Genomic DNA, 13,868 nt, shown 5'->3' with positions numbered 1-13,868 from the left:
CAATCTTGTTGTAACGTGTTTTAACGTATTGTTGTTTTTTTCAGTATTGGTTTTATTAATTAAATCGACAATTTTTCCTTTCCGTCATTTATCCGGGAAAAATCGCTTTGTTCAGACGGTTTTGTAACTACATCTTTTTTTTTTAAATAATTTTTTTTTAAATTTTATTTTCAGACATGCTTACCATAAAACTTTTTATCGTAATATAAAATTGACTGGTAAAATAGATTTAATTTCCAATATATTTTCTAAACATTTGATATTTTGCCCGATTGACCGGAAATGAAAAACACGCACATGCAACTTCCTGTTGACTGTGGATAGTGGAAAGCGAGATTCGTCTTAAAAGATGGAAAGAAAAACCCTAAAAGTATCTGCACCCGAGGTAAATACAAAAAAAGAGAAAAAGGGAATAAACAATAATAATACAGTATTCAGATGGTGTCATTCATGAATGGCTCAGTTAAATCGGTTCAAAAATTAAAATACATGCAGGATGTGTATGAAAAGAGGTGGGGGGGGGGGGGGTGATAAGACTGTTCAAACTCTATCTTTGGATTGGGACTGCGACAGGACCCCGCGACATTGTAGAACATTTTCAAATACTTCATACTATCAGTTCTGAAATGAAAGAGTAGTAGAGGGGAATATTTGAAGCTGACTATTGCTGGAACTCTTAGTATCTGGCTGGTTTAAACGAATAGCGCATTTCTAAAAAAAAAAAAATCAACAATTATTTCAATGCCCATTCTTTCAGTATCAATGTTTTTTGCATACAGTACTACATTTCCCTTATATCACTTTACTGTAGTAAAAGGGGGGAGCAGCTAGCCTTTCACAGACTTGTCGAAATTTTTTAATCACTGTCAGACATTTGGTCCGACAAAGTCAAATGTTCTGTCAGATCAGTCAAACTTTTGTCAGATCAGATACTTGTACCTTATTTTGATGCTGATAAAGTCATGTGAATAACAGCACCAGAATGTCCTTTATTGTTTTCAATAGCCTTCAATCTAACAAGTTTCCTTTATTGGGATAGAGAGTCTTTAACATTGCCATAAATGACAAGTTTTATGACTTTGCTATAACAAATTTACTTAGCTATTATCAACATGCTGCGTATGTGGCCATTTTTTCTGTGTTTGTGACCTTTAACTATGCATCCTGATCCCGGCCTTTATTAAATTTGCATTACGCTCAATTTTTTTTCAAACAGTCATCTGGACCTACCTTTTCTTAAAAATTATCGGTCCAAACAAATTTTTAAATGCCTGCCGACAGGACCGACAGATTTCGACAAGTCTGCTTTCAATGAACATTTTCAATAGTGAAAGCGCAGGCGCTTGTTTCATACAGTTTTTATACTATATAATAATTAACACATGTTATTATATAGTATAAAAACTAGCCTATTGTATGAAACAAGCACCTGTGAGTGAAAGTAATGTTGGGGAAAAAAGTGGCCTACATCTATAGATACTCTAACTTCACACAACATCTACCAATCCAATGCCTGAGCAGTGCTAATGTTAATTGAAAATGTTTAATTTACTATCTCTCTGTAATGTAAACATTAAATCAAAGCAGGTTTTTTTGTTGTTGAATTATGTTGTTGCTGCAATAGAGTAGTTTTAGGCGAGATTTAATTTGTGAAGGATTGTGAGTATAGAGTTAATTACTGCAGAAAAAAATCTGCAGTAGTCAGAATTTTCACTTTACCGAGACATTTAAAGCTTGCAGTGATGAGTGGTTCTGCGCTATTAACAAACATTTGAATGCACTTTAAAAACCAGTAAATGAAAGACCTAACAAAGATTCAGATACCTCAACTCAAGTATATCTTCGGGGAAAAACATATATATAGTGTACTTCTTCTTTTCTACATTTTGAACTTTATTCAGGTAAATAGTTACTGCTTATTAATTATGTTTATGTAACTTCTTTTTTTCGTTGCAGCTGCGGAAGGCAGTTGAAGGTCTGATGAAGTTAATCAAAGTAGCTGATAAAAAATCTGACATTCTCCAAGAAAGAGAGAGGATTAATTTACAAATCAACATGAAGAAAATTCCCAATATGCCAGAAATGACCATCAACATGTAAGCTTTGGAAATAAAACCAAAAAAAAAGGATATGCAATAAAACTGGCAAATCTGATTCAATACATGGACATATATACAAACTTATCATTTTGAATAGATTTTGTGTACTCAATTCAATAAATTGGATGATGCTTACATGTATTTTTGTTTCTTCAGTGATTCCAGTTACATGTATTAACACAGTATGAGAGAAAAGATATATCTAATATCATTCCCAGCTAATTTTCAAGAACATTAACTTGTCATGCAGTACACAAAACATACTACCTGATCTTTGGCAGCTGCTTTCTTCTTGCTTTAACTAGAGGTCATGCATTTAATGTATTAAGTGGCTATTATTACTGTATACAGAGAAATTTTCGCCCCCGTTTTATTTTTGCCCCTTTCGCCCCTGTTGGAAATAAATTTAAAGTAAATAGTATAATATCTTTAAAACAAAAATCTTTCTGGGCGAATTTAAAACGGGGTAAACTTGTGTTCAAATGTGAAAGGGCAAAAATAACACGGGGTGAAAATAAACCTGTGTACAGTAATCCCTACATAAAATCTACATGTACATGTGTTATCATAAGTTTTATTACCAAAAAAAAATTACCTGGTACCATCAGTAATATGATTTTTTTAAATTAATAATACTGTAGAAGTACTTTTTTCCGCGTGGTATTAATTTACGCTATGTACACGGTCACAAATTTTCCGCGGAAATTTATCCAAGCGTTCTTAATATAAATGCAAGGCATATAGTGACAGTCTGAGAAATCCGCGTAATTTTCAACCCGCGGATTAAAGGAAAATTGAGATTCCACGAAATTATGACCCCGTGGAAAAAAGTACATCTACAGTATCCTTAAATCACTAAAATTAAAGTAAATTACTTTGAATATATGTGTAAAATGAAATCTGATAGACACAGTGACACATAAAAGTCTGTTATGTGATATTCAAATACTCTTCTAAAATTATTTCGACTATAATCAAGCAGTACTACAAAATCAAAATTTTTGCAATATTATTTCTTTAAGGAACCTACCACATGGACTTTTTACCCCTGATACTGATGTCTGTCTGTTTGTCAAAGACGTAGATAAGACGAGTCGCGAGTTTGAGCTGACCGAGGACCATTTTAGGGACATGCTCATAGACAAGGGAGTTAACTGCATCCGAAAAGTAACTTGAAAACTGTTAATTTATAATACATGCTAATTCTTTTTTTTTTTTTTGAGAGATTTCAAAAGAAATCATTTAAATTAAAGAAGCACCTATATATCTCAAATAACATTGTTTTAGATGAAATGAGGCATATAGTATATGTACTTAAATTATAAATGTATTACATGCATAAGCCACTTTAATTTTTACCAATTTGGTTAAGAATAAAAGGATGGTCCCTTAAAATTGAAATGACAGAGAACATTAAAAATAGTAGGGGGGGAGGGTTAGGAGGTTCTTAGGTTACTCCCCTATTAAGAGGCTTAGGGGAACTACCAGAATAGCCAGGTTAAAACATTATTATAAACGGGAGTTCCTGAGCCCCTGTGGGTCTTGTAAACAACCTAAGGTTTGTTGCTATATGTACTTCAAGAATCTCTCTAAAATCAGAAAACACATGTACAGACATTTTATTAAAAGTGCCCTTGCAGTTAGAAAACTAGAGTTTGATCCAGTATGATGTGAGAATGTTATAAAAACATGGATGACGTTTTAATGCATTTCTCAAAAAAGGATTACATTAGATTTACGGTGAGAAAGTAATACATGTATATATTGATTTTATTATGAAATTGTAACAAGTGAAAAGAAAAAAAAAACGTACCAGGTATCTTATTTTCTCATTTCAGATTATACCACTCAAAGCACTGAAGTTAGAATACAAGCCATTTGAAGCCAAGCGTAATTTGTCCAATGAATTTGATCTGTTTTTAGGAGATGATCGCATCATACGGCTATTGCCATCTCTACTTGGAAAGAGTTTTTATGGAAGAAAGCGGTGAGCATTTAAAACAAATTTAGCAACCATAGATTTTATAAGCTTTTTATTTGCTGTTTTAGCTTTATGAAAGGTGTCATTTTTGAAATAAGTAATGTACTGTAAATGCACAAATATTTGCGGGGGATTGAATTTGGTTTATTTCGTTGTTATCAATTATCAAGGAAATTTTTATATGACTACCGGTATATATTGAATAGTGCTGCTTGAAAAACCTTGAAATTAAATGCCCACAAAAAAAATTTTGGATGACAAATCAACAAAATTTTTCTTCCCGAATATTAGTGTTTCTACAGTATTTATTTATTTAGGAATGGTGAAAATGAAAAGCAGATAGGTGTGTCCGGACAGCCCTCATATACTACTAAATTGTTCTGCAAATGGAAAAAACTCCCATATTAAAAGTCAAAACTTCATCTATGATGCACATTTCTGATTTAAATACAAATTATGCAAAATTTATTCTAAATGCGATCGCAAAAAACTGAAGGAGAAATTATCGGGATAAACTGATAAACTACCCCTTTGGCACACACACCTATCTATTTTTATTTTTTCAATATTATTTTGACTGCATGTTGTATAAATATTTTAGAATTCTGATCAAAAATACGGATATCATTAAGAAGAATAAGCGCGATAAAGAATTTTGATAACGACAAAAAAATGGAATTTGAGGCGGTGCAGCGAGAGACTTAAAATTTTGTGTAGCACTATTTAAAACTCTTTTCCAGACTGACAAACCTGCTAAAACAATAACAACGAGACTGCAAAAACATGTTTAAGGGTTTGTTTTTTCATTGGTAATTATTTTTGCTGACCAATAATTCAACCACATTAAAATGAAAAGCTCCAGACGACCATCAATTTTGAAGTAATGAAATCAATAACGTTGACCTGCGTTGCGTAAGTAAGCACTGCATGATGCAAGTTCATCCTGTATATATGACAATGAAAATAATTTTTGACTGATGAAGCAACAGCACACATTTTTTAAAGAATCATTTAAGAAAAGAAAAAGTTTGAGCTTTGTAATTAAACATGATAACGAAGAAAGAATTTAGTAAATGCTCAAAGATCGTTTCACATGTGAAAACATCTCTGACTGTCATGACGTCAAAATGATGTAGCGATGCTGCTCCAGGTCGATAGACATATGCATGTTTATAATTTCACCAGAATGTATCTAATTATCCTATAAATTAGAAATTTTGCATACTTGTTTTATTCTTTCTTTATAAAATGTTGATGAATTTTCCTGAATTTATCTAATGTCTGCTCTCTATAGAGTGAAAGTAAATGTCTCAATAATTTTCGAACAGCCCTCATATACATATATTACGTAACTAAAAATGTTGTCCCTGTATAAGGCTTATAGGAGTGGACTTTCACACATCAATTTATACGTACAAAGTTACTTTTGTAACTTTTAAGACTTATATCAGTCATTATTATCAGAAATTACAAGTTTCCGGTAACTTTTTTTATGTCATTTATTTTTTATTTCAGAAATCCCATTCAGGTCAATTTGAAAGCTAAAAATTTGAAAGATGAGGTTACAAAGGCAGTCAATAGTACCAGATGTATTATCAAGAATAGAGGATCTTCATGGTACTCAAAAAAAAACCAAAACAATTTCTTTTATTTTGGGGGGGGGGGGGGTTATTGATAACAACAATTAAAATACTTACTATTATGTAGATTTTATTAAAGAAGTTGAAATGAAGATATGTGTATTTGTATGCAATACAGTAAAACTCGGTTAGTACAAACACGGATATTGCGAATTCACGGATATAGCGAAGTCATTTTTGATCCCCAACTATATAAATCTAATATATTTCTCATACGGATGTAATGAATTACGGATAAATCGAAGTAATTTCTTTGGTCCCAGTGAGTTTGTTATAACCGAGTTTTACTGTATAAAGATTTGAAATGAGTTACATGTATATCACCTTTCCTGTAGCATGGTGACCATTGGAAACACAGAGCAGTCATGTGATCAGATTGTAGACAATATTCTGAAAGCCATTGAGCTGTTATCACAGAAATTCCCAGGGGGACCAGACAACATCAAAAGTCTCCAAGTCAAAACAGACTCTTCAATGTCCATTCCATTCTACGTGTCACTGGGTATGAATCAATTCCTTGACTATAAGTAATTTCTAATGCAGCTTGAATTATAGGCAAAAAAATTGGACCTGCATGATTTCAAGATATTATTTCTCATTAATGCCCTTGAAAATGCAGTTTATTTAACTTTCGGAGATAACTTGGGATCATTTTCATGTGTTGGACAGATTTCTGTGTGTTGCTTAAAATTTACTAGAGTATGTGCATGAAGATTTTTAATTCCTTGGGCAGTTAGGTTGCTTAATGTAAAAGTAATATGTATTGAAATATTTGTCCAAGTGAGGACTACCATAAGAAATGTGTGAAAATTGTACCAAAAATGTTATTCCACAGTATGATAAAAGCGTATAAATTGTATTATATTATAATATAAAATCTTGTTTGTAAAAAGTTATTGTTTACTCGTATGAAAGTTTTAAAAGTGTACATTGTAATTTACAGATATCGGAGACTCGGTTGTGTTTCCTGAAAGAAAAAGAGCTAAAAAAGAGTTTGTCATAGAAGACATCACTACAGTCACAAATGGAAAGGTCAAAGTCACAGAGGATGGTCGAGTCAAGATAGTAAAGAGTGGTGGCAAGAGAAAGAACAGGAAGAGGAACTCTTCAGAGATCAAAGATAAAAAAGGTGTCCAGAAAAAAGGTGAGAAGAAAGAAAAAGAAGGTACTTCTAAGGGAGAGGAGGAGGTGGAAATTAAAATAGAATATGACTCCCAAGAAGAAATGAATGAAGAACCTGCACAGAAAAAAGCAAAGAAAACACCCAAGAAAGATTCTAAGAAAACAGCAACTCCTGCTGGAAAAATGACCACACCAATTGCTTCAGAAATGAGCTCATCTTTAGATAAGGAAAATCAGAAATCGGGCAAAAGGAAAACTCCAAAGTCTTTAGGATCAGCACAAAAGCATGGACAGTTTTCTCCAACATTTAATGAATCATCCACTGAAAATTCAAAGAAAACACCCAAGTCACAAAAGGGAAAGAAAGAAATGAATATTGAGACTGTAATATTGAAACAGGAGGAGGACGAAAAATTACAGACAATAGAAACACCAGTAAGTGTAAAGAAATCTACAGGAAAAACACCTAAAAGTGCCAAACTAGATACTTCTGAAAAGAAAACTCCTAAAAGTGAAATCAAACAGAAGATATCAGGAAAAACACCCAAGAGTGTCACCATAGAAAAGGCAGCCAAGAAACTGAAAGAAGTCACTCCTCCTATTGTAAAAAGACTACAAACCAAAGCAAAAACAGTGACACCTGGCACACCATCAAAGAAACAGAGGAAAAACTAAGGCTGAAGAAATTTGTCATTTGAAAGAGAAATTCTTAGCTCACCTGAATCAATGACACAAGTGAGCTTTTCTGATCAAAAAGTCTCTGTTGTCTGCAAAAATTTTCCACTTTTTCTAATTCTCGAGATACATTGAGCAAAATTCGACCCAGTCGGCACAAAGGGTCCTTTTGATGGTAGGAATTGAAAGTCAAATTTGAAATTGCTTTCCAGATTTTTTTTTAAATAAGTCAAATAAGCATACATGGAAAGTGAAAAAAAAAAATCTCTAAAGAGTAGCACAGCTACACTAGATTAAATGCAAGCACACCAATGTTGTGTGGATTAATTTTTATCTTTTTGTAAATTTGGACTCAGGGTCAGGATGGGACTAACAGTAATGCAAATACAGTTTGAACATTTTCATTGGGATAAAAAGGGGGGAAAATATTTTTAAAAATGTAATAAAAACAGTAGGGACATAGTGGAGTGAGTGTTGTGGCCTTTGGACTTTTTTGAATTATCTCTTGATTCACTCAATATGTTTGACACTGTTCCCAAATATCATGTTATACAAAATGTTCCATGGAGCAATTAGTTTTGTTATAAAGATGGACATAATGATTATGGGGTAATCATTTTATTTAAAATTAAGGGGATTAAAATTCTGAAAATAAATAAACTAAGTTGTTCAATGTCTTCTTTCTTCTTACAATAATGTATTGCAAGAGTACTGAGGGATTTTAGAAAACTTTTCAAAAAGTAAAGTAATCCCTTAATATAAAGATGGAAGAAGAAATCCAAAACCAATGTTTGTTGCAAATTAAAGTTCCTTTAGCGAGCCATAAATTTCAACAGTAAAAGACTTTATGAAAAAGCAAGATTGGCAAGTATAAAAGAGTTTTAAAGCTTTGATAATAAGCTGATAAATGGGAATCATGTTTCAGGATATTAAAGCACATAATGTATACTCCCTTCATAAGTTTCAATAATGTAAAAATCTGGGTCCATTTCTTTTTATTCATCTGAATATAGTATCCAAAAACAAAGGTTGTTTGTCTGAGAATTGAATCGTCACAGTTTTATATGGAATGCCAATTTACATGTATGCCACCATGGATACATAATACTATAACAATGAAAGGGCCGTAAAAGATTGCCGATAGTTTTTGTAATATTATTATATTCAGTCATTATAATAACTTGTGCGTTCTAAAAATTGAAGAAAAAATGTGTTTGTGAAATGTGTCATTTATGCAGCAACAAAACTGGATTGAGGCAAAAAGCTATTTTTAACATATAGGTCACAGTCAAGGTCATTGATCTTGATGTCATTTGAAAGAACCTGATTAGTGGAGTATGCACACCAAATATGAAGTCTCTGTCTTTCATGGTTCCAAAGTTATGGCGAAGGTTAAAGTTTGCAGGAAAAAAGTTATTTTTAGCATATAGGCCACAGTTACGGTCACAAGGTCATTGACCTTGGTGTCATTTGAAATAACTTTATTAGTGGAGTATGCATACCAAATATGAAGTCTCTATCTTTCATGGTTCAAAAGTTATGGTGAAGGTTAAAGTTCGAGACAAACAGACAGACAGGACAAAAACAATATACGCCCTGGATCTATCGATCCGGGCGCATAAAAATATTCTTTAGAAATGTGTCAGTTATGCAGATTTTTATAAACTGGATTGAGGCAAAGACTCAAAATGATTTACATGATTTACGATGTACTTCGATAAGACTGAGGAGAAATGGCATCTGATAGAAAGGATACCTATTAATTTTCTTTTTTATCATGAAAAGTTGATTAAAAAAATAATTTTAACTAGAGGTACTGTGAGCACTGAGCTCACTGAATGATACCCGCCTCCCATACGATTATAATGACAAAGTACATGTTTCGCTCTGGGAAAACCACAGGCACCTGAAGTATGGAATAATACCCCCCTTTTTGTTAATGAAAAAAAAATGTAAGAGTGTATATTATCTCAAAATACGTGTATTTTTATTATACCGAATTTGGATAAAAATTTAAACGGGAAAAAGTACAATCTGCTTTTTATATAACGACATATAGATGTGTTTGACGGGGAAATTTTAAATTTTTGAGATATTATACACTCTTACATTTTTTTTTATTAACAAAAAAGGGGGGGGGGGTATTATCCATACTTCAGGTGCCTGTGGGAAAACCCGAATTAAGGAGGCTGAGGAGTCAACAAATTAATCACAAATTAACCACCAGATTTACCTTAATTTTTTTAGAGATGATATCTTAAGCTGTCAACTATCATTTGGCAAAGAAAAATTGCATACATTTTAAAATTTGAACATTTTTGTATATCTTTATATAGAGCTCTTCTTAAAAGAGGTCCAAATAGTCTAAAAATGGCCACAACCCCCAGCCCTTTTAAGCGCCAGATCAAAAAGAAAAGCAAGATGTGTTTGTGAAACACCATGCGCCCGGTGGCAACAAAGTTCGGAAAAGCTATTATTAGCATAAAGGTCAAGATCACAAGGTCATTGACCTTGGTGACATTTGAAAGAGCTTAATTGAAATTTGCATAATAAATATGAAGTCTCTATCTTTCACGGTTCAAAAGTTATGGCGAAGGTTAAAGTTGACAATAGAAAGACAAACAGGTAGACAGGACAAAAACAATATACGCCCCGATCTATCGACCCGGGCGTATAGCAAGATGTGTTTGTGACTATGCGCCGGGCGGCAACAAAGTTCAAAAAAGCTAATTTTAGCATATAGGTCACAGTTTAGGTCATAAGAACATGTCGTTGACCTTGGTGTCATTTGAAAGAACTTATCTCCAACGGTTCAAAAGTTATGACGAGGGATCAAGTTGACAAAACACAAAACAGGACAGGACAAAAACAATATGTACCCGATCTATCGATAAAGGCGCATAATAGGATGTGCACAATGATATTATGAAATAAAGATACGAGGAGTTGCGGATAAAAGATGGGTACCCCCCTTCCAGTAATTGATGTACTCCCTCCCCCAATGCCAAAGGTTGCATGCTTATCAAAAATGGGTGGTTAATAATTATTTTTTGTAAGTTTTAAGGGCTATAAATCTGTAAATAAAACAAGAGGTATTGTGAGCATTGAGTTCACAAAATGATACCCCCGCTTCCCATATGATTATAATGGCAAAGTCCATGCTTTTCTCTGGGAAATCCGAAATAAATGTAAGAAATAAATGTAAGATCAAAAAGTAAAATAGGAGTCGCACAATGACAATATGTAACAAAGATTCTTTGTAAGATTCATTAAATTTCAATCAGTGGCATAAAAGAAGTTGCGGATAAGAGATGGGTACCCCAAAACGTAAAGTTGGGTTGGGTTGGGGGGGGGGGACTTGATACTTTAAACACTCATGAATGCGTTGTACCAAGTGTGGTTAAAATTGGCCCAATGGCTCTTAAAAAGAACTTGAAAATGTGAAAAGTTTACAGATGGACAACGGGTGATCAGAAAAATTGACTTTTTGAAGCAGTATAAATTTCGAAATCTTAGCGGTGGATCCAGGATACTTTAAACACTCATGAATGCGTTGTACCAAGTGTGGTTAAAATTGGCCCAATGGTTCACTAAAAAGAACTTGAAAATGTGAAAAGTTTACAGATGGACAACGGGTGATCAGAAAAATTGACTTTTTGAAGCAGTATAAATTTCGAAATCTTAGCGGTGGATCCAGGATTTTTTTTATGCATGGGGAGGGGGGACTTAGGAATCTCTAGAAACGCTATGGTTAAAAGAAATTTGGAGAACATTTTTATACGCCCGTCTTAAGACGGGACGTATTATGTTATAGGCTTCATGTCCGTCCGTCTGTCCGTCTGTTAGCTTTTCTCATGTCCGGCTCATAACTTAAATACTGTAAGGCCTAGAGTTATCAAACTTTGTCAGCTGATACATCTTGGGTAGAAGTTGTGTCGTGCACAAAAAGTAGGTCGCTCTGACCTATAATTAAAAAGTTATAGCCAAATATGGAAAAATCCTTTCCGGTCCATAACTAGAAAACTTTTAAACTTAGAATCATCAAACTTGGCCAGTTTATGCATCTTAGGTAGAAGGTGTGTCGCGACCTATTTCAAGATCACTGTGACCTTTAATTTACGTGAAATTTTTAAAAAAAATGTGTCTTTTTTTCTTTTCATTTACACACTCCAAAAAATGTAAGAGTTTTGCACTATCCTTATTAAAAAAATGTTAAATCAAGAAAATACTTATTTTTTTTAGCATATACGTGACAGCAATCTATAACAAATATAATGTATGTTAGACAAATCCTACCTCTCCCATGAGTGTAATTATCAAGCACTGGTCAAGAAGAATTTTGATAACAGAAAATTGCACGTCAAATTAGAGAGAGAAATTAATGAGTTTAATGTGAGGAGTAGCTGGTAGAGCATCGGTGCTATCTATATCCCCTGGGAATTGGGCAAATGGGGTTAGCCTGTTGGATTAAAATAGACAAAATAGATTAAGAGTGATTGGCAGTTTTTGTCATGGCTTTATTGATCAATAGTCAAAATGAATTATCAATACAATGATGTACTCAAGGTATCAATACAATGATGTACATAAAGTATCAATGCAATGATATACACAAAGTGTATATTGAATAACTGCTACTAAATGTGTACAATGATAGTTCAGTGGTATTCAAGGATATTCAATGATATGCAATAATATTCAATGATATTCAATGATACAACAATATTCAATGATATTCAATGATTTGCAATGATATTCAATGACACTCAATGATATGCAACAATACAACAATATTCAATGATATTCAATGATTTGCAACGATATTCAACGATATGCAATGGTATTCAATGATATTCAATGGTATCCAATGATACAACAATATTCAATGATATTCAATGATACAACGATATTCAATGATAAACAACGATATTCAATGATATGCAACAATATTCAATGATATACAATGATATTCTATGATATACAATGATACCTGCATTGCAATGAGCAGGTAACGATGTATTACCAGGACCATGAACTACATCGACTTTTTCAACAGTGAATGATGTAGAAGGTTCATAGAATGACATAAGCCCAATTATTGGCCACGGACCCTGGAAGATAACAGGATCAGCAGCGAGCTTCTAGCAAAATTCGGTTCACAGTCCGTAAGAAGTCCAGGTACACCAGAGTTAAATGATACATAAGAAAAGCCATGACGCTTATGGATTCTTTTGCTGGTAGCCAAGGAATCAAATGTAACGGATTCTTCTGCTGGTAGCCAAGTGGAACGGATGTAATGGATTCATCTGCTGGTAGCCAAGGAATCAAATGTAATTGATTCTTCTTTTGGTAGCCAAGAGGAAATGTAATGGGGTCTTCTGCTGGTAGTCAAGGGAAAGGATGTCACGCATTCTTCTGTTGGTAGCCAAGGGAATTGATGATGACTGAAACAAGAGGCCCATGGGCCACATCGCTCACCTGAGTAACTTGGGTGATGCAGATCTTTTTAAAAGATTTGTTCTATATATATTTCTATGTAAAACTTGGATTCCCCATTGTGGCCCCGCCCTATGCCCTAGGGTCATGATTTTAACAATTTTATATGTACACTACCAAAGGATGCTCTCACATAAGTTTCAGCTTTCCTGGCCAAGTGGTTCTTGAGAAGAAGATTTTCAAAGATTTGTTCTATATATTTCTATGTAAAACTTGGATTCCCCATTGTGGCCCCGCCCTACCCCCGGGGGTCATGATTTTAACAATTTAATATCTACACTACCCAAGGATGCTTCCATATAAGTTTCAGCTTTTCTGGCCCAGTGGTTCTTGAGAAGAAGATTTTTAAAAGATTTGTTCTATATATTTCTATGTAAAACTTGGATTCCCTATTGTGGCCCCGCCCTACCCCCAGGGGTCATGATTTTAACAATTTAATATATACACTACCCAAGGATGCTTCTACATAAGTTTCAGCTTTCCTGGCCCAGTGGTTCTTGAGAAGAAGATTTTTAAAAGATTTGTTCTATATATTTCTATGTAAAACTTGGATTCCCTATTGTGGCCCCGCCCTACCCCCGGGGGTCATGATTTTAACAATTTAATATCTACACTACCCAAGGATGCTTCCACTTAAGTTTCAGCTTTCCTGGCCTAGTGGTTCTTGAGAAGAAGATTTTTAAAAGATTTGTTCTATATATTTCTATGTAAAATTTGGATTCCCTATTGTGGCCCCGCCCTACCCCGGGGGGTCATGATTTTAACAATTTAATATCTACACTACCCAAGGATGCTTCCACTTAAGTTTCAGCTTTCCTGGCCCAGTGGTTCTTGAGAAGAAGATTTTTAAAGATT

General features: G+C 33.8%; 1 protein-coding gene across 1 annotated transcript; it reads left to right on the top strand.

Annotated features, from left to right (window-relative positions):
- Positions 1 to 277: 277 nt before the first annotated feature.
- Positions 278 to 8,190, top strand: LOC134273323 (ribosomal L1 domain-containing protein 1-like). Its single transcript, XM_062755530.1, has 7 exons — positions 278 to 385; positions 1,957 to 2,096; positions 3,122 to 3,266; positions 3,938 to 4,086; positions 5,596 to 5,697; positions 6,056 to 6,222; positions 6,664 to 8,190. Exons 1-7 carry the CDS (start codon positions 350 to 352, stop codon positions 7,515 to 7,517), a joined length of 1,593 nt encoding a protein of 530 aa, XP_062611514.1. The 5' UTR covers positions 278 to 349; the 3' UTR covers positions 7,518 to 8,190.
- Positions 8,191 to 13,868: the final 5,678 nt, after the last annotated feature.

Source organism: Saccostrea cucullata, unplaced genomic scaffold (assembly GCF_032062105.1).
Source record: "Saccostrea cucullata isolate Sc308-1 unplaced genomic scaffold, CSIRO_AGI_Scuc_v1 ctg427, whole genome shotgun sequence".
NCBI classification, from domain to species: Eukaryota; Metazoa; Mollusca; class Bivalvia; order Ostreida; family Ostreidae; genus Saccostrea; species Saccostrea cuccullata.
This window is presented reverse-complemented; position numbering and strand designations above follow the sequence as displayed.

What these genes read in the sequence shown, in the direction of transcription:
- LOC134273323 (XM_062755530.1), top strand. Translation starts at nt 350, where the DNA reads ATGGAAAGAAAAACCCTAAAAGTATCTGCACCCGAG. An exon ending in CCAGAAATGACCATCAACAT is followed by an intron (nt 2,097 to 3,121) that starts GTAAGCTTTGGA and finishes TATTTCTTTAAG; the next exon opens with GAACCTACCACATGGACTTT. An exon ending in AGTTTTTATGGAAGAAAGCG is followed by an intron (nt 4,087 to 5,595) that starts GTGAGCATTTAA and finishes TTTTTATTTCAG; the next exon opens with AAATCCCATTCAGGTCAATT.